Source organism: Schistocerca piceifrons, chromosome 11 (assembly GCF_021461385.2).
Source record: "Schistocerca piceifrons isolate TAMUIC-IGC-003096 chromosome 11, iqSchPice1.1, whole genome shotgun sequence".
Lineage (NCBI taxonomy): Eukaryota > Metazoa > Arthropoda > Insecta > Orthoptera > Acrididae > Schistocerca > Schistocerca piceifrons.
Window position 1 is genome coordinate 24,219,909 of NC_060148.1, and position 27,988 is coordinate 24,247,896.

Genomic DNA, 27,988 nt, shown 5'->3' on the forward strand with positions numbered 1-27,988 from the left:
ACAAACGAACCAGACCGGATGTCATGTGACGTCCGCAACGACCAAACACAACGATCAACAACGAACAAAACGCAAAAAAAAAGTGGTAGAGCACTTGCTCGCGAGAGGGAAAGGTCGGGAGTTCGAGCCTCGGTCGGGCACCCAGTTTTAATCTTCCAAGAAGTTCAATATCAGTGCACACTCTGGAATTTCACTCTGGAATTTCACTCTGGAATTTCACTCTGGAATTTCACTCTGGAATTTCACTCTGGAATTTCACTCTGGAAATTTTATTCCATGTTTAGAAGTGAAACTGTGACTGAAAGTACTCTGGTGAAGTAAGTAGGATACTTCAGACTCCGTATTGGCTAAATAAAATTCGTTTATATGGACAAGCCTACATCAAACTACAAATGGCCCACGTCGTCTGTACAAGCCTCTTACAAATAGTTACGTAGATGAACCCATTTCGTTAAATAAGGCGCCTCAAACGACTTCTGGAGGCAAAAAAGTTTTATTCTCAGTATTTCACTCTGTTATCCGGCGAATTTAAAAGTTATGTCGTAAACTGCTCGCTAAGAGGTACAAACTTGTGTTTAAAGCCCTCTTACAGCGAGACAAGTATTACGCTGAACGAGACAGATACGGAGATTGCCATCGCATCTCGTGGAGCCCAAATAACCCACGATACGTTCATCCATTGTCTGGGAATGACAGCACTTGGCAACTTGCAACAAAGTTTCAACATTATCTCAAACCTTCTCAAAAGTTTCTCTCGCTTCCATGCATAACGTCAAATATTCGAGACAGTGGCGCATTTGTAAAGTAATCGATTACACGTGTAGTATAAGTGCGAGTTGTAGTCTTGACAGAATCGGGCGTGGGGTGGGGTTTATACTGGTTGTGACTTGTGAGACCTCTGCGCTGTACCTCATGCCGCTGTAGGACTTTCAGCAAACTTGCAAGTCTAACACCTAAGTCTGTATGTACGTGCCGGCAAGCCGCGTGGCAGTGCGTGGCAGAGGGTACTCTGGTACCACTGACTGCTCGCATCCGCCTTGGCTGTGCCGCTCGCGAGTGGTACGTGGCTGGCGTCATCGGCGCTAAGCCCGTGTGTAGGCTGCAGTTTCTCGAATTTTCTCGTCTCGCTCATTTCGCCGCAGGCCTGAAAGCGTCGAGGAGACACGCTTGCACTGCGGCACTGCAGCACTGCGGTTTGTCGGCAGGAAGCGGGCGTCCGCGCGGTGGGTGCAGATAAGTGCGTGTCGCCAGTCCAGGGTCGGCAGCGGCGGGAGGTGACGTCACGCGGCCACGCTGGCGATAGTCGGCGGGGTTGGGCGGGAAGCCAGCGAGGCGCAGAGTAGAATGGCCTCGGTGCACGAAATACCCTCCACCACACACCGTAAAGTGGCCTTAGGTTTGAAGATGCAGGTGGTAACTCATTCCTGCTACATTATGCATCGCAATACTAGTTTTTAGTACTTCATGTTTAGATTTGATTGCTACGCGTAAGGGGCGATGTAACGAATTAACGATTATGCAGACGAGAGTATACCGGTACATTCGTAACAGGAAACACTGGGACCACTTAAAATTTACGGTTTACGGGTGGAACAACAGTTTCCTTCAGATCGTATAAATAATGTAATTGTTCACATGCAGGCGTACTTTGACAACACAGATTGTACGGTTTTGTGGTGAATGTGGTTCGTCGATTGGCGGTCGGCGTCCTCCTTCCTGCTCCACGCTTCCGCAGTGCGTTCCTGCCGCCACCGAGTCCGCGGCACTCCCAGCAGAGCCCCGCTGGTGCCAGCCCGCCCGTTGCTGAGGAAGGGCCGTCTTTAGGCCTGGGCGCGACACGACGCTACAGCGCGACGCGCACGAATCACGCGTGTCCAGCGCAGGTCGAGACGCGTGCACGTGTTTTGCACGCGCCGGCTGACGGCGCTCCACGCTGCCAGAAACGAAGCCCGCGCACACTGTAATCTTTCTCAAACGATTTTGCAGAAACTACTCAGTAAAAATATTTCATTTTTTACTTGCTTGTAGCGTTATATGGCAGCTTCCTGGCCAAGTGCCCATAATCTCGCTAATTGTCATACTTATTTCGATATACACATTATAGTAAGACGCTACGCAAACTTCGAAAAGCCTGCAATGAAAAATAAGGGTCGCTATGATTTTCCGTTTGGTTAAACCATATGTTGTTGCGTTTGAAATTTAGCCAACATGCTGAATTTTTGTTTAGACTTGGGAGGAGGTCTCTATCTGCCTCCGATCTCGAGAAAACGGATCCTATGTAGCGCGCTCACTTCCAGTCTCACGCCCGCGAGAATGAAATACGCGCAACATCTCTCGTATCTCCTAAACCGCTCGAGACATCGAAACGAAAGGTTGGCGAATGATAGCACACAAGGAGAATATTTTGCTAATTCGTAAACACAGGGAACTTTATATTTGGCGATATATCAGTACTTATACTTCCCTTCTTATTTTTTTTGACTCCATTGGTACTAATTTCTTGAGTTATCGACAGCTAGCGAAACAAGATTTTCCTAGTTGTTGTTGTTGTTGTTGTTGTGGTCTTCAGTCCTGAGACTGGTTTGATGCAGATCTCCATGCTACTCTATCCTGTGCAAGTTTCTTCATCTCCCACTACCTACTGCAGCCTACATCCTTCTGAATCTGCTTAGTGTATTCATCTCTTGGTCTCCCTCTACGATTTTTACCCTCCACGCTGCCCTCCAATACTAAATTGGTGATCCCTTGATGTCTCAGAACATGCCCTACCAACCGGTCCCTTCTTCTAATCAAGTTCTACCGCAAACTCCTCTTCTCCTCAATCCTATTCAGCACCTCCTCATTAGTCATGTGATCTACCCATCTAATCTTCAGCATTCTTCTGTAGCACCACATTTCGAAAGCTTCTTTTCTCTTCTTGTCTAAACTATTTATCGTCCGTGTTTCACTCCCATACATGGCTACACTCCACACAAATACTTTGAGAAACGACTTCCTGACACTTAAATCTATACTCGATGTCAACAAATTTCTATTCTTCAGAAACGCTTTCCTTGCCATTGCCAGTCTACATTTTATATTCTCTCTACTTCGACCATCATCAGTTATTTTGCTCCCCAAAGAGCAAAACTCCTTTCCTACTTTAAGTGTCTCATTTCCTAATCTAATTCCCTCAGCATCACCTGACTTCAATCGACTACACTCCATCATCCTCGTTTTGCTTTTGTTGATGTTCATCTTATACCCTCCTTTCAAGACACTGTCCATTCCGTTCAACTGCTCTTCCAAGTCCTTTGCTGTCTCTGACAGAATTGCAATGTCATCGGTGAACCAGGAGAACAGTTTGTGCCGAACATGCGTGTAAAAGTCGACGGTTTGCGAAACTGTTAGCGCGTTACGGAGATGATAGATAAACTCCAGTGGAAGACTCTGCAGGAGAGACGGTCAGTAGCTCGGTACGGGCTTTTGTTTAAGTTCGAGAACATACCTTCACCGAAGAGTCCAGCAGTATATTGCTCCCTCGTACGTCTCGTGAAGAGACCGTGAGGATAAAATCAGAGAGATTAGAGCCCACACAGAAGCATACCGACAATCCTTCTTTCCACGAACAATACGAGACTGGAATAGAAGGGAGAACCGATAGAGGTACTCAGGGTACCCTCCGCCACACACCGTCAGGTGGCTTGCGGAGTATGGATGTAGATGTAGAAAGAATTTTCTGCGCGTAACATTTTTTTCTGTTACGCAAATTAGCCATGTGGAAAACAAGGAGTAAAATTCTACAGAACGAAAGCAACATTCATTTAACGCTAAGTGTGTGTGTGTGTGTGTGTGTGGGGGGGGGGGGGGGGGGGGGTCAGCGTAAACACCACTAGTCCTGCACATTTGGTTCTTTTTCCTTTTTTTAGTCCAAAGTGAGTTTGTGAAAACGTGCCTTCACATTTTTGAGGAAATAAAATTACTATTTCCGCTGGATGGGCAACTAGTTTAAATGTTAAGTCATTTTCTATTACTTTCAAAAAATACATTTTCATTAAAACTTAATCTCCCTTTGTACTGGTTAAAGAAATCTACGCCAATTGGCATTTTTATACATCGATCAGCGATTATAAGGAAGTCATGGAGTACACGATTTATTTTCAATCGCAACAGAACTTCCTGTTTAACAGGTTTTCAACTTTTCCTGTAGCTACAATTATCTGCAGCCCCGTTACTGGCATTATTACAACTTCATTTCTATTTGGCAACGATCCTAACAAACTTTTACCCACAGCACGTAAACCACTGCCACTATCTGCCAAGCACTGCACTTCTTCGTTCCACACTTGCAGACTGATTACTGGCTGACTCAACACCTTCCCTTCATTGCTGGTGTCAGAACCCTGCTCCAAAAAATCGTTCACAACCTCTCTTCTATCGAAATCTTCCATGTTTCCAGAAATTACACAGATTTTTGCAGAATTACCCACATCACTTTTCTCCCCCATACTATTTATTCTGTTCACTAATGACAGCTCAAAAATTTTTTTCCGGCGTTTCGCCATTCTCCGTGTTCTCCTTCCCCACCCACCCCCCCAATCTCTCTCTCTCTCTCTCTCTCTCTCTCTCTCTCTCTCTCTTTCATGATTAGTTGGCTGACCGCCATTTTGGTCACAATTTTCCTGCCTCTCCCTTATAGCCTCACAAATGTCATTTATAGACAATAGTATTTCTTCTATACTGACATCACCAATCTCTTATAATTCTGCAGCTTCTGTACTTATTCCTTCCCCAGAACATGACTAGACTTCAACTTGGTTGCTAAGGACGTTCTCCGCTAATTCATCACCCGTTTCGTCTGCAATACAGTGCTTATTTTGTGTCTGTCCAAAAAATCTCCTAGACCTCCGTTAAATGTACAGATGTGTGCATATAGCTCGTTTCGTCTGTTGTTACTACCTTCTTCTGCTCCTCACTCACAGTCCCTGTCTGTTTAGTTCTAACACGTACAAAGGGTTTTGCTAGCGGGTTCAAATTACTACTTCCCATCTTGTAAACGCTAGCCCTTTCACAGACGGCATTTAGTTTAACGGATTCTGTACCATTTCTTAAGTTTACCACCATTTGCTGTCACCTTGGCGCATCATCATCCTCTCGCACCGGAGAATACGGCCGATAATTGAGCACCTGCTCCCCATTATTTCGCCTGTCATTTGCTGGGTAGCGCCACCTGCCGCTGTTAACGGGGTTCACACCAATTCTGTTAACGTTTGCATTCTGCCGCGGTTCTGCATTATTTGGTGGTCTGATGTTACGATTTGCATGCTCCTCCTCATGGAACAACTTGTCAACTCTCTCCAAACAGCAATGAATTTATAAACGTCATCCCTAGGCGCTGCAATAATTTTGTTTCGCCAGTTCATGGGCAATTTACCTTCCAGGCCCATAACAATTTCTTCTGTCTCGGCTTTGTTGTTTAAATATGAAAAGTTTGTCGTCCACTTTAACGCAAACTTTCTTAAGCTTTCCTTCCTGGGATTAAACCTTTCCCTAGCCCAGAAGCTATTTAGCAACTTCATTTGTTTTTGCTTGCCCCAAAATTCTTTAAAAAACGCCTCTTTAAATATATATAGAATATCGTACTGTTTAGTAGCAATAACCCCCCAAATTCTAGCCTCTTCCTAGAATTGAGAGGTAATGAACCCTATTTTTTGTCTGTCTGGCCACAAACTAGGTAGAACTCCTTCGAAGTCATTCCAAAATTCTTTTGAATGTACATTTTCTGTTGAATCAAAACTGCCTGTTAGCGACATATATTTCAGATAATGCTGCTACAAAACTACACCCACTACTCTTTGTTCCATATCTGAGGTTAGTTTCAACTTGGCATAATCTACTGCTGTGCTCACCAGACTTATTTTCAACCTCTTCTACCTGGTTATTTAGCTGAAGAACATTTTCTTCTGTCTCGCCCATTCAGTCGGACACACTTCTTACTTCAGTCATACATTTGGCATATTCAGAACTGATTTTACTGCCTAAGAGTTTGTGATCTTAAAACACACACACACACACACACACACACACACACACACACACACACACTACCGCCGTTGTTTTGACCTACTTTCTGCACTCTATCTTTTATCACATCTGCCCTTTGTTTGTTTCCAATAGCAACTTTTTTCAAGGCATCTGTTAATTCTTTTTCTACAGTTCTAGTGGATTGTTGGCAGTTATTCTCAACTTCAGAAATTTTGCCATCCACTTTACTTTCTAACGACTTCAGATCATTTTCCCACATATATTTTAAAACCGCAGTCTGCTTTTCAAGTTTTCCATTGATGTTCTGATCAGTTGTTTCAGCCAAATTAGTATGTCCATCTTTCATAGAATCCATTAATGCTGCAAACATATCCTCTTTGTTCTATTTTCTGCTTTACTGTTCCCTGTGTATCATTTTCCTTCGGTACCATTCCGAATTTGGTATCCACATTTGATTCAGTAACACTACCAATATTGTCATCATGCAATTGATTTTTACCAATTTCATGCGTAATGTGACTTTTTTTCAAATTGCTCTGAGCACTATGGGACTTAACTGCTGTGGTCATCAGTCCCCTAGAACTTAGAACTACTTAAACCTAACTAACCTAAGGAAATCACACACATAGATGCCCGAGGCAGGATTCGAACCTGCGACCGTAGCGGTCGCGCGGATCCAGACTGTAGGGCCTAGAACCGCTCGGCCACTCTGGCCGGCTTAATGTGACTTTCAGGATCTTCATTGTCTCCACTAGTTACATCAACTGACGTACTTGAAGCAAAGTCTACTTCACCGTCCGTAAATAACAAAGAAACATCCTCAAAAACCTCCTCTTTTACTTTAACATCTACTCCTCTCTGTTCAAGCGTGCTAGTTTGTGAAGCACTTCCACTGAATGAGAATCCTTCTTTTTTCGTATTTACAAAATCTTTATCACTTACCATGTTACTCAGTCTGCAGCTCGCTCGCGCGCGCGCACACACACACACACACACACACACACACACACACACACACACACACACACACACACACACACACACACAAAACAGTTCTAACAAACTCATCTTTCGTCGAATGCTGCAGCCTCGGCGTGCAGAAACTGAGTGTCAGACCTCCTCCGTCTGCCGCCGTCCCAGTTTCAGGGTCCCCGCTTGTCGTGTAAGTTGGTAGCGCTGCCCTGCCGTATTGCTGCTCGTTGATGCCGCTATGAATGAATTTATTTACCTTCACTGTAAAGCACTTTTGAGACATGTAGCACATGCAGACATGAAACTGGCAAACGACTACTTCCTTCGGAGCTCATACTACACACGACCGTACCATTGAAAGGCTGGGATCTGACTTCTTGGATTGGTGTAAGCATTCTCCATTTGCAAGAGAAGAGATGCGTGAAGAATACTCTGTTGTGATTGCTCAGTCTGCATTAAGGCCAATACAAAAATATTATTCTCCTGTGTTAGCGCGCTTTTTTCATGACTAACAAATCAATAAACAACACACTCGAACTGTACTTTTTTCCAAAATATTTGACATTCTGATACTTTATTTATACTTTACATTATTAACTGTTTACATTTACACTGAAATTAGCTTCCCTTTACCATAAACATACTTGACACACTATAATACAAAATTCCCCGTCTTAATTCACAGTGTATTAAAAATTTCTCACGTTACTTCGTACGGCGTTTGTCACTATAACAGTGATCTACATATTTACTTTAGACCACATTCACACATCATCCACACTACTAAAAACATACACAAAACTGTACAACCATAAAAGAAAAATCCTTCAAGAAATAAACAGTACAATTCACTGTTTGTTGAATGTGTCTGTCCGCTACTGTACCCTGGTGGATGACAATTTGAACTACGTACTCGGCTGAACCCACTTCACGACCTTTCACTGTGAACGCACGTCAGTCTCCCGACGCACGGGCTTCATCCCCTGTGTGAAGCAACTCCTGCAAGGGTACACGCATGACTGCTTGTTAAATGACGAATAATACAGATTCAGGTCATAAAACAGTGTTGTTTTCTTGAATAACAGGAGAAGTAAAGAGAACATCTCGTTGAATAGAGTAATACTATAGTTCTGTACAGCCTATTTAGTATTTTGGTAGACGTCTATTTCAAACCATTTCCATACCAAATAACATTGCACTGTAGAAAAAAAGATGGAAATAATGTCCTTGCCGCTTCTGGAGCTTGTTCTCCAAATGAAATATGCCGAAAGAAAAGGTAAAGCTTGAAAATGGTATTATTAAAGATCTGCTGTTATTCACCAATGGCATCAGTCGGACAGAAAGGGTGTGATACTGCTGGAACCGACTAAGGATGGACTGTACACGGTGAGTCACCTAACGTTACCGCTGGATATATTTCGTAAACCACATCAAATACTGACGAACCGATTCCACACACCGAACGTGAGGAGAGGGGCTAGTGTAATTAATACAAACCATACAAAAATGCACGGAAGTATGTTTTTTAACACAATCCTACGTTGTTTTTTTTAATGGAACCCCGTTAGTTTTGTTAGCACATCTGAACATATAAACAAATACGTAATCAGTGCCGTTTGTTGCATTGTAAAATGTTAATTACATACGGAGATATTGTAACCTAAAGTTGACGCTTGAAACATTGTCCCCACTTCATTGCAGGGGCCCAAACAGCTGCAACATACATCGCGTTTCTACAGAATGATCTGCCAACGTTCCTCGAAAATGTCCCCACTGGAAACGCGTCGACGTATGTGGTATCAGCATGATGGTGCACCTGCACATTCTGCAATTAACACTAGGCTGGCCCTTGACAGGATGTTCGACGGGCGTTTCATAGGACGTGGAGGACGCATAAATTGGCCAGCCCGTTCTCCTGATCTTACATTTCTGGACTTCTTTCTGTAGGATACGTCAAAGGAGAATGTGTACCGTGATGTGCCTACAACCCAGAGGATATGAAACAACGTATTGTGGCAGCCTGCGGCGACATTACACCAGGTGTAATGCGGCGTGTACGACATTCATTACGCCAGAGATTGCAATTGTGTGCAGCAAATGATGGCCACCACATTGAACATCTATTGGCCTGACATGTCGGGACACACTATTCCACTCCGCAATTGAAAACGGAAACCACGTGTGTACGTGTACCTCACCCCTCATGGTAATGTACATGTGTGTCAGTGAAAAAGACCAATAAAAAGGTGTCAGCGTGTGGACGTAATGTGCTGTTCCAGTCTCTTCTGTACCTATGGTCCATCACTGTTCCCTTTGGATCCCTACGTAATTCGGTGCTCTCCGATACAGACGATTGAACAACAGAGGAGTGGTATTCAAGCGTCAAGTTTAGGTTACAATATCTCCGGATGTAATTAACATTTTAGAATGCAACAAACGGCACTGATTACATATTTGTTTGTATGTTCAAATGTGCTAACAAAACTAACGGGGTTCCATTTTAAAAAAAAACGTAGGTTTGTGTTAAAAAGCATACTTCCGTGCGTTTTTGTATGGTTTGTAGTAATCAATTACACTAGCCCCTCTCCTCACGTTCGGTCTGTGGAATTGATTCGTCAGTACTTGATGTGGTTTACGAAATATATCCAGCGGTGACGTTAGGTGACTCACCCTGTATTTATCAACTGTCGCTGGAGACAGATGTGGCTGTCACTCGTAGAAGTATTATCAGTCACCTGTATGCTGAAAGGGCTGCTCCGTGTTGCCGTGTTTCAGAATCGTCCGCAATGGAAGCAGTTAAGGACATCACAGAGACGGTGGCTGTGGACCTGGGGGACCTGTTGGACGCCGGGGACGACGCCATGGTGATACTCGAGGCAGGTGAGACTCGGCTGGTGGTGCACAGGGCCGTCCTGGCGGACAGGAGCCCTGTGTTCGCGGCCATGTTCGCCCACGACACCCTCGAGGCGAGCACCGGCGTGGTGAGGATTGCCGACCTCGGGGGCCCGGTGCTGAGGCAGCTGGTCTCCTACCTGTACACCCAGCGGGCCCCCCAGCTGCCCGGCACGGCCCCCCAGCTGCTGGCTGCAGCAGATAAATACGGGGCGTCGGGGCTGAAGGCGGAGTGCGAGCGGCAGGTGGCCGCTCAGCTGACCGTCGAGACCGCGGCGGCCGCTGCCGTCCTCGCAGTCCGCCACTCCTGCAGTGACCTCAGGCGAGCCGCCATCGAATTTATTAAGACCTGTCCCTTCGAGGTGATGGCCACTCAGGGGTGGGCAGATGCCATGCGGAAGCAGCCGGAAGACTTGATCGAAGTGAGCCGGTTGCTGTACGATCCACCACCACAAACCAGGTAAGTGTGAGACAACCCACTGATCCCACTGATTAGTGTCTCTCGGTTCTAGGTGTGTGTATTTCCAACTGTATAATTTTTCCCACTGAATTTTCGTAGACGTGTGTCTGCTGTAAAATACACCATCATAGACAGTCATTTCACGATAGCTCACAATGCTATCATTACCCTCGTGTAGCAGTTTCAGCGAACCCCTAAACTGAACAGTGTTCATTACCAGGTATGTTAGCTAACAAAAGCCATCAAAGAGCCAGTTTGTGGGCATTATATTAAACTACATGTATACAGAAAGTGGTTGTTTAGGTTTTAGCATCAACTGTCATGACAGAGGGTACACTCACTGTGTGAATAGAGCATGAGGCAGACTGCTGTGGACACAAAGCTGTATTGCCCAGCACAGGCTCAGACACAGTGATGGGTGTAGTTTGCAACTGGCAGCCTGTACGGGTTGCTGTAGCCCTGTTCCCATGAAGTGGTCTCTAAAGTTGTCCATTGGTTCTGTGGCTGATGACAATGAGACACCTTTGAATAGTGCCACACTGCATGAAGATGATGACAAAGTCACTTACAATCGACACCTCGAGCAAGGTAGTGTACTGCAGAATGATTAGAGGAGGGCGGCAACTTATCTACAATTTTATATTGCTGATGTTGACCTGTGGAATTTTCTTTGTGTAGTAAAGGAGACTATCCGAGTAATCGTTATTCACACCTTAGTATTACAGCTTTGGCTGTTACATAGTTGTCTGTCACTTTCTTTCCACGTGCAAGCCATATGCCAGTAACTATTCCAAGATAATTCTTAGTTCTCTCCAAATCCAGACAGTACACGGAAGATGTTAATTGCTCTAAAGGCACATAATATAAAAGAATGCTCTGCTGGGAGGGCTTGTATGGAAGATGTTCAGAAAACCAGGTGAAGTAAGCATCGGTGCTCCAGTGTCTGGCTGCTCACACCTCTTGCAGACTGAGACCACCTCGCAGCATCACAGGCCAGACCTACCAGCAGTTCCAGCTGGTCCCATAAAATTAAATCTTCCCACCTCATTTTGTTCGCCTCTGTACTCAGCATTACATAAAGCTCACGCAGTGCTTGGATACGTTCCCTTCTGTGACACACAGAATACCGTGCCTTACTGTGTATTCGACGAACAGGTGTCCACCCCTGTGTGTGTGTGTGTGTGTGTGTGTGTGTGTGTGTGTGTGTGTGTGTGTGTGTGTGTGTGTGTTTCAGTGGATCTATGGCTTTACTATAGCCACCCAGTGAACACTACAGGCTTCCATTCTCCTGTGGCACACCTTATGACATTATCTATCCCATCCATTGTTGTTGCTGTTCCACCTCTGATAGTCTGTGATGCTTAAAGTGGCTGTGCGACCAGAGTTACCATTTTTCTGCACCATCTTACAGTTACATATGTTCATACAAGTCTAATAGCCACTAACACTAATAAATGATAATTTATTTTTCATTTAGATTTTAATACTTATGCAGTATTTCAGTGTTCTGCTCATGGGTGATTCTAACGCTAGGATTGGAAATCGAACAGAAGGGTATGAAAAGGTTATGGGTAAATTTGGAGAGGATATGGAGGCCAACAGGAACGGGAAACAACTCTTGGATTTCTGTGCCAGTATGGGCTTAGTAATCACAAACTCCTTTTTGAAACATAAGAACATTCACCGGTATACTTGGGAAGGCAGGGGAACCAGATCTGTCATTGACTATATGATAACAGATCAGGAATTCAGGAAGGCTGTGAGGGACACACGTGTATTCAGGGGATTCTTTGATGACACTGATCATTATTTAATCTGCAGTGAAATTGGGATTGTGAGGCCGAAAGTGCAGGAGGTCAGGTCCATATGTAGGAGGATAAGAGTGGAGAAACTTCACGGTAATGAAATCAAGCAAGAGTACATAACAGCGATCTCAGAAAGGTACCAGTTAGTTGAATGTAGTCAATTACAGTCATTGGAAAAGGAATGGACAAGGTACAGGGACGCAGTACTAGAAGTGGCTAAAGAATGTCTTGGAACAGTAGTGTGTAAAAGTAGGAGGAAGCAAACAGCTTGGTGGAATGATACAGTCAAGGCAGCCTGTAAAAGGAAAAAGAAGGCGTATCAAAAATGGCTACATACCAGAACCCAGGTAGACAGAGAAAGTTATGTTGAAGAAAGAAACAAAGCCAAACAGATAATTGCAGCATCCAAGAAGAAATCTTGGGAAGACTTTGGAAACAGGTTGGAGACATTGGGTCAAGCTGCTGGAAAACCATTCTGGAGTGTAATTAGCAGTCTTTGAAAGGAAGCTAAGAAGGAAATGACAAGTATTTTGGACAGGTCAGGAAAACTGCTGGTGAATCCTGTGGATGCCTTGGGCAGATGGAGGGAATATTTTGAAGAGTTGCTCAATGTAGGTGAAAATACGATCAGTAATGTTTCAGATTTCGAGGTAGAATGGGATAGGAATGATGATGGAAATAGGATCACGTTTGAGGAAGTGGAGAAAATGGTCAATAGATTGCAGTGCAATAAAGCAGCTGGGGTGGATGAAATTAAGTCGGAACTCATCAAATACAGTGGAATGTCAGGTCTTAAATGGCTACACAGGATAATTGAAATGGCCTGGGAGTCGGGACAGGTTCCATCAGACTGGACAAAAGTAGTAATCACACCAATCTTTAAACATGGAAACAGAAAAGATTGTAACAACTACAGAGGTATCTCTTTAATCAGCGTTGTGGGTAAAATCTTCTCAGGTATTGTTGAAAGGAAAGTGCGAGTATTAGTTGAGGACCAATTGGACGAAAATCAGTGTGGGTTTAGGCCTCTTAGAGGTTGTCAGGACCATATATGTTTAGCTTACGGCAAATAATGGAGAAGTGTTATGAGTGGAACAGGGAATTGTATCTATGCTTTATAGATCTAGAAAAGGCATATGACCGGGTTCCTAGGAGGAAGTTATTGTCTGTTCTACATGATTATGGAATAGGAGGCGTTGGGTTCATGGTTCAGAGTAGTTTCAGGGGTAGGACAAGGCTGCAACCTGTCTCCACTGTTGTTCTTATTATTTGTGGATCATATGTTGAAAACAATAGACTGGCTGGGTGAGATTAAGATATGTGAACACAAAATAAGCAGTCTTGCATATGCGGATGACTTAGTTGTGATGGCAGATTCGATTGAAAGTTTGCAAAGTAATATTTCAGAGCTAGATCAGAAATGTTAGGACTATGGTATGAAGATTAGCATCTCCAAAACGAAAGTAATGTCAGTGGGAAAGAAATATAAACGGATTGAGTGCCAAATAGGAGGAACAAAGTTAGAACAGGTGGACGGTTTCAAGTACTTAGGATGCATATTCTCACAGGATGGCAACATAGTGAAAGAACTGGAAGCGAGATGTAGCAAAGCTAATGCAGTGAGTGCTCAGCTATGATCTATTCTCTTCTGCAAGAAGGAAGTCAGTACCAAGATTATGTTATCTGTGCACCGTTCAATCTTTCGACCAACTTTGTTGTATGGGAGTGAAAGCTGGGTGGATTCAGGTTACCTTATCAACAAGGTTGAGGTTACGGATGTGAAAGTAGCTAGGATGATTGCAGGTACTAGTAGATGGGAACAAGGGCAGGAGGGTGTCCACAATGAGGAAATCAAAGAAAAACTGGGAATGAACTCTATAGATATAGCAGTCAGGGCGAACCGGCTTAGATGGTGGGGTCATGTTACACGCATGGGGGAAGCAAGGTTACCCAAGAGACTCATGGATTCAGCAGTAGAGGGTAGGAGGAGTCGGGGCAGACCGAGGAGAAGGTACCTGGATTCAGTTAAGAATGATTTTGAAGTAATAGGTTTAACATCAGAAGAGGCACCAATGTTAGCACTGAATAGGGGATCATGGAGGAACTGTATAAGGGGGGCTATGCTCCAGACTGAACACTGAAAGGCATAATCAGTCTTAGATGATGATTGATGATTGATGATGTAGTATTTTATGTGCTATTTGACATATCAGAAATCTTGTGTTCGAGATGACACTGTGCATTCCCTGAACCAATTGTAATGAACATAGAGCCAGTGTTGTAAATCATTCAGTGTCTTTCTCTTTTATTCAATAAAGATTAACATCAAAATTCCTTGTTTAAACAACAAACATATTACAATTGTTTACATTCTTGAAAAAAATTTAAAACATTATATTATTCCAAACTCGTTATGCACGCTGTGGGAAATTACTCAAGCTCTTATGTTTGAAAAAATTTTTGTTAACGGGAATCTTTTTACTAGCAGTAATCTTTGTGTACATTTTAAAAATTCTCTTCATGATGTATAATAGATTCTTGTCGTGATCTTCACCTAGTTCACTGCCTCATACTTCCCACACTATTGGGTGTCACTTACAGACAGATACACAATGTTTGGTTCTGGAACTGCCTCTGTCTTTCAATGATTCCACTCAACCCCCCCCCCCCCCCCCAACCTCTCAAAATTATACAAAGTGTCACACTCAAATTTTATACACGACAGGTGCCTATGATTTTAACAATAATTAAAATAAGATGTATAAAACCACGTGTAAGCAGAATTATTTTTTACTTCATACAGTGTCCACTTCACACAGTGAAGTGATACAGTGTTTTCCCATTTTTTGGGGAGGATGTCTCACTATCCCATGTTCATCCTACTCCCCCTTGTATCCATGCCAGCCCTTCTAGATAGACATCAAATTCTTACGGAATTTACCATTCACACCTACTGTATGTGGAGGACAAAACATAATTTTATTTCAGTAGCAAGTTCACAGCACAACTTACATCATCAATCACAAACATTGCTCATCACCCCCCCCCCACACACACACACATTAGTGTGTGTTTTTCCATCACTGGGGAATGACACAGCTTACTTCAACTACCCCATGGTTTCATGTGTGCTTACAAAGTGAGGATGCTCACTTGAAAAATACTTAAATTCCTGTCAACCATATTTAATGAATGAAATTTAGACGAATGTGGTAATACTGTTATGACACGTAACTGTTGCACAACCACAGCCTCTTTCTGTTGTCAAATCACGAGGTTCACCCTGCCTTACTGCCCGCTGTACTGAATTCCTTCTCCAGCTCAATTTGAAACACGCTGTCAACCATTTTGTAGCTGTACCTTTCAAAGACCAGTTTTAAGACAGGCTTTGAACGATGTCTGATGATCAAAGTATCACATTAATTACAATACGAAATGTTTGACAATCAGACGAATGTCGTGCCTGTCAAATTTATATGCATGTGTTAACATGCTCAGAAGCAGCCAAATTTCCTGAACTGCGTTCCACCTGGTTTGTATGCAGCCACATAACTTTCTTGCACTTTGTCTATTATCGTCCATATGAAAACCAATACCACAGTAATGTAAATATCAGAAAGCCCTTTACCAGAGATGACGGTCCTCAGTGCTTGTAAACTGAAGTGAATTACAATAAATGAGATTTCAAAAAGCAAGATTCAGCTTCAAACTACATGCTTTTGTATTGGACTGCGATCCAGGACTCCAATCCGGTCACTACAGATCTTAACTATCATTGTAACTGCATGTGACATCATATGCACTTTTTCAAACTTGATATGATGGGGCATAAAGTTTTGTTTTGGGTAGGGATTGTGAATGAAGCACAATAAACTGTTATAATTTTATGTATCGAAATTTTTCACCGCTAGAGGGATGATGAAACTGAAATGATTATACACCAAAGTATTCCCCTGCTGCGTTTTGAACCCAGCATATATCATGTTGTTTTCTAGCCACATATAGATACACAATGTCGGTTTATTTCACCACCAGTGAGATATGCTCATGTCTGAACTAGAAATTATGCGAGGAAAAGTTCTGTGCTGACTGGGACTCTTAACCCTGTATATGCTATCACCACTGGCTACACACCTGTCAAATACTTTTCCACCAGCCACTAGGACTGGAATTTATAAATCTGAAATGATAGGATAAAAAGTTCTCTGCCTGTTTCAGGGTCAAAATTGGCACGAATTGTTATTGTTGACATTGCATGCACAAATGCTAAAAATCATAATTGCTTTCCACATATTACTTGCAGTGCGAATGCTACAACTTGAAATCACACAGCAAAAATTTTTGTACCCAACCAGTGTTTAAAACCAGACCTTCCCCTTTCATTGAAACCTGGATAACTATGGAATGTTGGGGACCCAACAAAACGATGGAACTGTATTGTCCGAAAAATGTTCAAAATGGCAGAAAGAGATATCCAAGTTAGATTCCCAGTTCAGCACCAACATTTTCAACATTGCAAGTTCAAATAAGTGTGCTGTGACTTTACATGACAATTGTTTCAGGGATGAAGTAAAATTTCTGGTGCAAGAAAGGTTAATGATGAGCTTCCACTAGCCGGACGTCTGCCTCTGTCATGGCCCAACATACACCGACTCTCCTCCAGCAGGTAGTGAAGGAGTGTCGGCTTTATTGTAGATTAGGAAGGAAAGTGGAACCTTATGTTGTTCAACAGAAGTCACCGGAGGCAAAGAGGGTCTGTTAATACTTGTTAAGTGTTTGGCTGATCAGTGACTCGAACACAGAGCTTAAGCAAATGAAGGTAGAGAAATTTTAACAGACCACCAAACTACTTTCAGTGCAGTGCCACTGTTTTCCTAGTCACTGGATGAGCGTTCCGTTTCCCTGGAGGTTCATTACAGCCTTTACAAAACATTCTTTTCCTTGTTAATCCATATCAATGGCCACTAGTTGCCTCAGCTACCTAATATGTACTTTAGAGTTGTTTTTGTAATCACTGAAATAAAATCACATAATTGTCAGCTGCACTACTGGCATTATTGTAGGCTACAGAAATTTCTGCAGGAAGTGGTTTTTCCCCACCTGAGCTGCTGTGATCTTGTAAGAGTTTAAGTTACACAAACACTAGATCGTACAAAACAAACTCAGCAACAAGTATCAATCAAACTTCCAGAATGTTCTCCATTGTCACATTTGTAACTGCAGTAGTGTGCCATTGTGTCAAGGAACGTTAATTATTTTCTAGTTCTTTATTATTGTGATAGAGGCTTATAATTTTACTAAAAGAAGAGATGCATTATTATAATTTCTTCTGTTATTATTAACACCATCAATCTTGGCAAAGACGAGGCTTGTCTTTAGTAAATGTAGCTCATGTAGCACAGATAATCCCTCCATATAAATTCCATGTGGAAAAAGGAGGCCTAAAAATGTACCGTGCAAGTGCGTAGGAAAGCCCATAAATTTTCCTCATGTAGCATACTACATTGATGCATGTAGCCTAAAAGGACCACCCATAATTTAACTGAAACAGGTAGATTCATGCATAATATCATAGACTTTTGTCTGACATGTTGTCATGCAGGTTGGAATAAGTATATTTATCAATCATAATTTTTTATTTGTAGCTATAAAGTATTCATGGAGTGACTTATTGAATATTGTACTCTTGAAGGTCATGAGGATTGTTGTTTAAACCTTCGAAAATGGTGCATGAAGTATTTTGTGCGTCACAGTATATTGATAATTTTTACTTATGGACCATCTGACAGCAACTGAATAAAACACAATTTTAGTGCCATACGCGTTTTGAGTTTATTTTGTGCAAGGCGTTATCAGTGGCCTGGAATATGTACATATGTTAGCTATTTAACTTACATTTTTGTCACTGTGCCTATAGGTTATAAACAGGTCTGGTGGTTGGTATTTCCTATTAAGTAGTAATGTTTTGAACTGTACTTACAGGTTGTGTGGACAATTTCTTACATATTACACTTCCATTGCATTTTTGGTGTTGTTCTTCTTATGAATGCCAATTTGCAGTTTTTTCCCACACTCCACAGCACTATGAACTGAAAGATTGTTTCAATGCAATGTTTTGGTTTCTGTTGCCGACTGTCAAATCTTTTTACCAAAGATCGAATGTTATTGCCAAACTTTCGAGTGTAATTATTGAAGTATGTCATCTGTTTGTGTACGTGTGTGTGTGTGTGTGTGTGTGTGTGTGTGTGGTATTTTTTTTATTTTGGCTCTGCTTATGTGTGTTAGTTTATGTGTGTAGGTCATGGTGTACCATCTGGTTCTTTTCTGTGTGGTCTTCTCAGTGTGTGTTTGTTGAGTGTGTTTGTAAGTTTTCAGCTTGTGAGTCCTTTTGTATTCTGGAAATGTTTGTTTTGTTGTATTATTTTGTGCACGTATGTGGTAAGTGTGTCAAAGAAATTACGTCAGGAAATAATTTTCTCATTTTCAGTTGGTTGGTTTTACCAGTATGGCTCAATCAATTACTGCCAAATGTTTTGAAATGTGACCAATTAGCCATCATGCGGCACTTTAATTCAATAGGAAATGTTGAGGAAGAAAGAAAGAAGTAATTAAGTGTCAAACATCCCATCGACTGCAAGACCATTAGAGACAAAGTAGAATCTACAGCTCTCAAATGTTAGAAAGGAAATAGATAGTGCCATTTCAAAGGAAAGGTCACAGTATTTGCATTGCTTAGTTTAAGAAAATAAAGGAAAACTTAAAACAGGATGGTTGGATGGGCATTTGAACTATTTGGATTTACCTTCATAAAACAAAAATGTTTGGTCCTGACAAAAAAATGTAAAATCAGAGGCTAATGTGAGTCCTCAGAATGTAACAGTACACATCTGGTGTAATGAAGCTCTTTTGTGTTACGAAGTTCTTCCCACGGATATGTCCATAGTTATTAGCATCCATTGTATTCATGGTTGTCTGCAATGATTTTCGTTGTCGTGCACATAAAACCAGAGGAGAAAAGCAATTTTGATTTTTATCGCCTCTGCATGTCTTGTCAACTATGACAGCTGGTGTCGATTTCAAGTCTGTCACACAAAACTTTAAATGATTGCTTGAAAAGTTAAAACACGTACCTCGTAGCAAGTGGCGAAAAAGAATTCGATAATCATCATCATCTTGTGTGCAGTCAACAACGATGGTGCATGCAGCACACGGGGATAGATTCCCACCCTACACAGAATGTTCTGTTAGGTTATTTCCAGTATATATATGGGCACATCCTGCTACAGCTAAACTAAGCGTTTAACATGTATTTGTGGTTAGAAAACAATGAGAAGTGGTGGATTCAGATCCCAGTAAAGGAACAAAATACTTTTTCTCGACAGTTCAGATTCTCATATTGCTATATTTGGATATGTAATGTATTACTGCACTTAGTTAACAATCCTATTAGTTGCTAGGTTTGAATCATCGAACACAATGCGAAGCCATTTCAACATTCCAACATGCACACATACACACATGGTTACCTGTGGCTGAAATGATATTTAAGATCTTTCGTACTTAGTTAACAGAGACAATAGGTGCTCAGTTGGAATCCTGGATGGTAGTCTTAATACAAATGTTTTCGTCACTTAATTTCAAGTTGAAACTTAGTTTCCAAAAAGTCATTTATTGCAATAAACTTGAGTTTACAAGCTGCCATCTAATTATAACAGGTTTCGATATTCACATTATCGTGATATTAGTCTGATTGTGGACTCAGTGTTACAAATCAGTTGCTTCAAGTGGGATCTTTTAGTAATCATTTTGTAGAGTGAAATGCCCATATCGAAAAGAGATCAGAGGAACTGCAAGACAGTAACATTATGTGGGTGCATTCGTCGTTCCCCTACACTCTGTCAAGGAATATGGGACTTCATCATCATCATACAATTTAGGTGGAGTGGAATTCAGGCCGTTTGGATAGTTTCGATGGCGACAGCACCTGAGCTAACCTGTCCAGTAATTCTGTAATTATGTTTTGTGCAAGTATTGGGCGTTGTATGTACCTTCTGGCTGCACTTAGATTTGAACTACCTGTTGTACGGGGTTGAGCGACTGCCGTGGAAAGCTCGGATGGTACAACTGATTGTTATTAGCTTACTGGTAATTCATTTGTATTAACTGGAGCCCTATCCCCTGTGTGGATGGTCCCTCAGCAGTGCTGGCCATAGTGAGCCACCTCCACATCCCCACGAGGACACGCCTAGCCAGCTCACACCCTGCCTCTCTGTATGTGCAGTGCACCAGTCGTTACAGAGCTGAGGACCACCACTACCACCAGCACCACAACCACAACCACCACCACCACCACCACCGCTGCCACCGCCACCTCTGCCAGCGCACCTCGCCAGACACCTGCTGCTGCGCGGCCCACGACTCCTCCACCTGATGAGGCCACAGTCTCTCAAATGCGGTGAGTTCCCTCAAAACACACACGCACATGCGCGTGCACACAACATTATATGGTAGATAAGATATAAATACTGAAAAGCAAAGTGTAAATGCTCAGTCTAGATTTAATGAGGGTCAGCAAAGTGAACTGGGAATAAAATCAAAACATACAATCAGAGGTGGTATCCCCACGACTAGATCATAGTACCATGGAAGAGAGGTTAGTTCAGAATAGGTTGGTAGGAAAAATAGTTATTGTCAACAGTTCAGTGTCTTATTCATCAAGACCAGCAAACCAATGCCAACAATAATTCAGACTGAGATTTTCAATCTGCAGCGGAGTGTGCGCTGATATGAAACTTCCTGGCACATTAAAACTGTCTGCTGGACCGAGATTCGAACTCGGGACCTTTTCCTTTCGTGGGCAAGTGCTCTACCAACTGAGCTACCCAAGCACGAATCAAGCCCAGTCCTCACAGCTTTACTTTTGCCAGTACCCCGGCTCGTACCCTCCAAACATTACAGAAGCTCTCCTGCGAACCTTGCAGAACTAGCACTCCTGAAAGAAAGGATATTGCGGAGACACGGCTTAGCCACAGCCTGGGGGATGTTTCCAGAATGAGAGTCGTGCTTGGGTAGCTCAATTGGTAGAGCACTTGCCCGCGAAAGGCAAAGGTCCCGAGTTCGAGTCTCGGTCCGGCACACAGTTTTAATCTGCCAGGAAGTTTCAATAATTCAGACAATGTCATGCCCAGAAAATTTAGTGATGGGGAGAGTATGAGTGCACTGAATGTGTAACACTGTCAGATGAGATAAATGTCTATTACTTTAGATGCATTGGAATGGTCTAGCAGAGGTCACACACATTTATGAGACCATTTTTGGTGCTTGTCAGGAATGAGAGAGGAGAAAGAACCCAATAATTTGCTATAGTTTCTGTTAGTAACAAGAAATATACTCGGCAATCACCAAACAGAAGCAAACGCCAGCAGAGCCTCAGCTTGCCAGGGTGTGCACCACCTTGGTTGCCCCACTGTAGTCTGCTGTAACAGCCAGTCTCGGTAACCACAGACATGCAAAGGGGAAACTCTGCCTTCTGTTGACAATGTGTCTGTCTGTCTGAGCAGCAGATTTGCAGTGCCATGAGCTCCCAGAGTCCACAATTACACGTCTTCCTATCTCTGTCTTTCCCTACAGTTTTTAACCTCAGCAACCACCTCTAGTTCCACAGCGGTTATTCCCTGATGCCTTCAAATATAACTTACTCTGCTGACCCTTGTACTTGTCACAGTTTTTCACATATCACACTATCCTCACCTATTCTGCAGAGATGTTCGATAGTTCTTCTGTTACGAGTTCACCTAGTTTAAACATCCGTCAATAGCACCGCATTTACAATGCTCCGATTCCCCTCTTGTTTTTTCCATAATCCATGATTAATTTTTATGCAGTACTCTGCTCCAAGCATACATTCAGGTATGTCTAACACAAATTAAGGCATATCTTTGATATTAGTAACTTCGTTTTGCGGGGAATCTCCTGTTTTTCCATGCTACATTATTCCTTATAACAACCGTGCTTTGACCCTCAGTGTAAATTAGCATCACATGTACCAGAGTCTGTACAAGTGGTCTACTGTGTGGTCCTTAATTCTGTAAACTTTGCCACCAATGTTACTTCTGCCACACCCCAATACTTTCCTCTTTCTTCCATTCATTAATCCTGATTTGGCACTCATTCAACTGTTTATTACATTCACCAATTCTGGTGATTCAGTCTGACTTTCGGTGAACACAGAAATATCACCAGTGAATTTTATCAATGATATCCTTTTCAACTTAAGTTTTAATTAAATTGCTATAAGTTTCTTCAGTTCCACCAATGATTCTTCAGTGTTCATCTGAACGTGTGTGGAGATTACCTGCATCCTTATCTTTAACAATCTTTAATTCAGAATACCAATTCTTGTTGATTATTGTACATATTCTATGTTACCTGCTGTTCAATATATCTTATATGTACCTTTTAAAAAAATTTCACACACTTTCATTATTTCATGCTGTCAAATGTCATGTAAAGATCTTCAAATCCAATAAAGATGCCTTGATTTTTCTTACACATTCCTTCCACTATCCCTGGATCCTTTACTCCAAATTTATCTTCCTCAAACAGATAATCACCTTTGTCTTCCATTCTTCTTCATGTTGTTGTTATTTTTTCAAAAAGCTCTATTCATGAGCTGTTTAGCTATTGCACTTACAAGTGCTTGGTTGCTTCTGTAGTATCTGGATGGTGTTTCTCTGGCATTCTGTTGCTATGACTCCTGTCTCACGGATTATGCAGACAAATGTGGATACTCGCTTGATTGCCGTTCATTATCACGTTGTCTAGAGCCTCGTAGAAGTTAAAATTCCCATTCCATTCCTGGGTACTTCACTATCCTATTTATTTACACACTGAATTCTCATAACAGTTCTCTTAAAATTTAGTTCACTCATTATCATACCTGAATTGTGCTCCGAGTGCACATCTGTTGCTGGATACACCTTACAATTCAATACCTGATTCCAGAGTGTGTGTCTGGTTGTGATGTACTCCAGCTGGAAATGTCTTTACCAACTAAAGCTCTGCCTTCCTCCTGAAGAGCTGAAAATGCCAAGATACCGAAGCAGCCATACAAATGTCACAGAATACAGGGCACAGCCTTGCAGAAAGTCAGCCACCCACATGTGGTGGAATTGTGCAGGAGGGCCCCTCCAAAGGGACTGCTTTTAGCGGTAATGTGGCCAACCATAAAAGGCAATCAGTGCTAACCTTAAACCGCTGTGAGGAATTTTTGAGAAAGTTGTGACCACAATATAACCTAATGGGAACAGGACAAACAGACTGGGATTAGTTTCCAAAACACTCCAGCAGAGTATAACCAACACTTAACATTTGTGTGAGGAACAGATGTTCTCCAGCACAAAAGCAAGTCTTATTAATTACATATTAGTTATGTATTAATATCAGTCGCCAGCCTAATTAGGAATTCTTGTCAAACAATGTAATAAAGCAGAAGGCAGGGCTAAGGCTAACCTAACCTTCCTTGACACACACACACACACACACACACACACACACACACACACACACACACACCTGTTTCATTATATCTGTTCACATTACACCAGAGCAACGTAACCTTGCAGATAAATGTAATACTAATTTGGAGGTCAAACAAATGGCCAATAAGATTGCAAACTGTAGCATATGCCTAACAACAACATGTACCTTGAATCAGGGCTTAATTTTGGCCACAATGCATTCTGGCACCTCCCAGAAACTCCCTTTCTTCTAATTCTCTCTTTTCTCCCCCCCCCCCCCCCTTTTTTTTTTTAACAGTACAGTACCGGAGATTTGAAGTAGTACATGTGTATTAAATCAAACCGTAACCGTAATTTTCCGCTGCACCAGCACAAGTGAACATGACAATGGCTCGCCAACATGATGTGACGGGCAGGAGGTAGAGAGAGAGAGAGAGAGTGTGTGTGTGTGTGTGTGTGTGTGTGTGTGTGTGTGTGTGTGTGTGTGTGTGTGTGTGTGTGTGTGTACGCACGTACAGTATACCCAAGATAATTGGAGTATCATTCTAAAGTTGTGATTGGTGCATATTGCCTTTTGTATACGACTGCCAACAACCTCAGCAATGTAGTAGCAAGGCAACATCTCATGTTATGTGTGTTAATGAGAAATAAATAATGTAAGCCATGTTTGAATTTGAACGTCTTTATAATGTGCTTTCACGAAATCATTTTATTCCATGTTGTAATTTACGTCACAGCTAAAAATCATATGTGCGAATGGAGCAAACATGACTAAAAGTTGGCAGCCTTGCGACCCGATATGTCCCTTTGCCCACGGCACTCTTGACCTTTGTCTTTATCTGCCCGCACCCTCGTTAGAACATTGTTGAAGCTATACAGTAGAGGGGAGCTCCCACAGGGGGCAAATTTGAACTCCCAATGCAGAACAGACATGTATATGTTTGACCCTTAAGTCTGTCTGTCTGCCCCAACATAGTTCTCAAACGAAAGTTCCAATTTTAAAGCCGTTTTTTTATTTGAAAGCTGGTTTAATGGGGACGGTTCTTAGCTATATTTCTGAAAGTCTGTTCAGCCGTTTAAATGTCATCAGCTATATGAAGTAAAAATGTTTTCTGCCAGCATGCTCTCTTGAAATACATTACATAATCCATAAGAACTATATCACGTTATGTAGTACCAAACTGTAGAGCTCAAAAAGATGTACCTAAATAAAAGATCAAGGTTGAAGAATAATGATGATTTTTGTCTTCTGAAGTCAGCTGTTTAAACACCCACAAAGCAGAAAAATTGAGTGTGACTCAACTGTGAAAGACAAACATATGCTCTTGCTGACTTTTTGTGGTTCTTTTTGAGGTCTACAATTCATTAAAAAATCAAATGATTTTGCTCTAATAGTGTAAGGAGCACGACGGCAGCCCAGTTTCTTGCGACTTGACTTACAATTATAGCCACGGCTTATTTCTTGTGCTACCTAAAGTAGCTAAATATATAATAATAGATAGTAAATGAATATATCTGTGAGTTAAAGAAAGAAACAAGTAAATCCCATAAGTGGTTCTCGCATTACAGTTGCCTGTCTGTATGTCTCTATGTGAATTCAGTCTTTTTAGTCCACGATTCAGACAGGTCGTGTCTATGGCTTTTTCAATTTGAATCAGTTTACCTTGTTAGCCATCGCTGCCTCACAGAGAAGCCAACAAACAATCCAACAGGCACTTCAGGAATTCACGTTCAACAATATTACTCAATCACTCTCTGTACGTCAATCGCTTGCAGTGCAGTTGTTCTGCTCAGAACCGACAGCATTGTTTTGGTTTGTTCGTAGTGTTTATTTACACATTGTGACTCAGTGGACAGGAGAGTTTAATAGTAATGTATATCTCTACAAAAATTAGTGACTTCTTTAAACCTAAAAGACAAAACGTTAGTGAGGGCAATGAAAACCACAGTTTAGATGTAGAATCCATGACGTCAGCTGTGGCTGGAGAAGAAGATGCAAACAACAAAGGAGACAATCCTTCTCCTATGTCATTGTTGCAAAATGAAAATTTCTATAAGTTGGTGGATATGGATACAGACAAAACATCTATAGACAGTATTGATAATTGTAATGATGATGAAAAGCCAGATTGTCGGTCTGTCGAACAATGTACAGATTATAAAGCTAAAAACCCGTGGTTGATTATTAAAAAAAGGCCAAGTTTGTAGATATACACTAGGTGCTGAAAAAACAAAACGGTTAAAACTGAGTGAGCAATGGCTTTTAGGAACTGTAAGCTCATGTGGGACATGATCAAATAACGTCTCTTAGGAAAAAACTGTTTGATCACTGCACATTTGAAGCTCACGGTTTAGCAAACAAAATCCAGACTACGCAGAAAAATATCACATTCAGAACTCCGTCGCTTCCACAGTAAAGGAACAAAAAGTTGTTACTGAGCGTATTTTTGGACAGCTTATAAGCAAGCAAAGTTAAATAGACTGTTTAATGAGTTTCAGACAGAAATTGATCTCCAAATTAAAATTGGTTTGGATATGGGCCGAATACTATGTTCAAATGTTGCTTGATCTAATATAGTGATTCATATTTCTGACCAGATGACATCAGATCTAATAAATAATTTAATAAAAAGTGACTCCAAATTTTCACTTCTTTTGGATAAAGCCACTTCACTTTCACACAAAAAAGCTTTGATTGTCTAGTTCAGAACATTGTTAAAAGGGAAAACGCCATGACAATTTCTTTGCGACTTTTTGGGCTAAATGACACAACAGCATCTGATATCTTGAAAGAACTTTTAAAGCAGTTAGAATCGCTAGGACTAGGCTGTGAGTTTTTGAAAGACCATTTAATCGCTTTGACTTGCGATGGAGCTTCTGTCGTGTTAGGAAAAAAGTCTGACCTTGCAAAGCTGATGTTTTCCAAACTTATTCATCTGGCATTGTTTGAATCGTCGTTCAGAACTCACCATGCATGACACGATAGAAGAAGTGGTGGGAATTAATCACTTTAAAATATTCATGGATAAAGTTAGAAACATCTTCAGCTGCTCCCCGAAAAACAGCAGTGAGTTGGCAGTTGCTGCTAAAGGTTTGGAGCTAGAAATTTAAAAATTGGTCATGTGTTTTGACACTCGTTGGGTGGCCTCCAGTTTATTGGCAGTAAAAGCTGTGTGGAAAGATTGCAGGGCTCTGTACAGTCATTTTTTAGAAGTATCAGAGGACACGAAACGAGACTCAAAACAACGGTCTTCTTACAAAGGGCTTTGTAATACATTGTCATCTACAACTTTCGTCTCCAACCTAGCTGTAATCTCTGATGCCTTAGAAGAGTTGGCCGATCTATCCCTACAGCTTCAAAGATCAAGTGTTAACCTTGCTCAAGCTCACGACGACATTACACTTTTATTAAAAGTGTTTGAAAGTCTGTTTGATGCAATGGGACAACATGCAAATGTAGCTAACATTGCACTGGAAAATATGAACTTTCAATGTGTTAAACTTTCTCAAAGAACAATTATTTCTAAGATTCCTGATGAACAGTTTAATCGCAGCTTGGCAAATAATTTGTGATCCAGGTTGCTATCAACAGTGAATGCATCTGAAAGCTACGATGATGATATGAACTACATGAAGGCCATTCACCTGAAATTGTGGCCTAAAAACATATCGATCACTTATGGAGAAAATGAGATTTTTCGAATGTGTGAAAGATTTAAGATTAATAGCCCTCTGAAATAATGAAGGACTTCAGGGAGTACAAACAGGGTCTGAAACCACTACTAAGTGGAGAAGTGCCAACTGTTCTTGTACAGCCACCAATGTTCAAAAATTTTGTATCAATAATAAACAGCATTGCAGTGTCGATTGCAGAGTGTGAACGTGGCATTTCTGCAATGAACTTAATTATGACACCACTGAGATCGTCACTCTACATCTGCACTGTTTGTAGTTCATTACGCATCAGACTTCTGGGACCTCCTGTAGCTAGATATGAAAATGGGCGTCTTGGATGGTGAAGGGATATCATTCTGCACTTGCTACACAGTCAAAAGCACGAAGTGATAAAGTGTATAATGAGGATAATTCTGTATTATGGAAATGTTTTTCGTAATCCATCTCCATTGATTGTGTTTAAAATAATTTCACAATGCTTACTTTTTCTTCCTTTATTTGAGCCACTGAGTATGAACTTAGTTAAAACTATGAGTTCAGTTAATAATACATCCTAAAAAGGTACTTTTTAACAATAAATACACAATGTATATTCTGTATAAACTGACTCCTCATATGCCACTGACTTTTGTCAGGATAAC

The 27,988-nt window shown here is 41.6% G+C and overlaps 1 protein-coding gene across 1 annotated transcript in view; it reads left to right on the plus strand.

The window, feature by feature from the left end:
• LOC124720249 (ankyrin repeat domain-containing protein 23-like) overlaps nucleotides 1–27,988 on the plus strand; it is a 101,405-nt gene that overhangs the window by 41,293 nt on the left and 32,124 nt on the right. Inside the window, exons 2-3 of the mRNA XM_047245568.1 lie at nucleotides 9,772–10,348; nucleotides 20,435–20,608. Coding sequence (XP_047101524.1) covers nucleotides 9,783–10,348; nucleotides 20,435–20,608 — 740 coding nt within the window. The 5' untranslated portion in view covers nucleotides 9,772–9,782. The remainder of the gene's footprint in view (nucleotides 1–9,771; nucleotides 10,349–20,434; nucleotides 20,609–27,988) is intronic.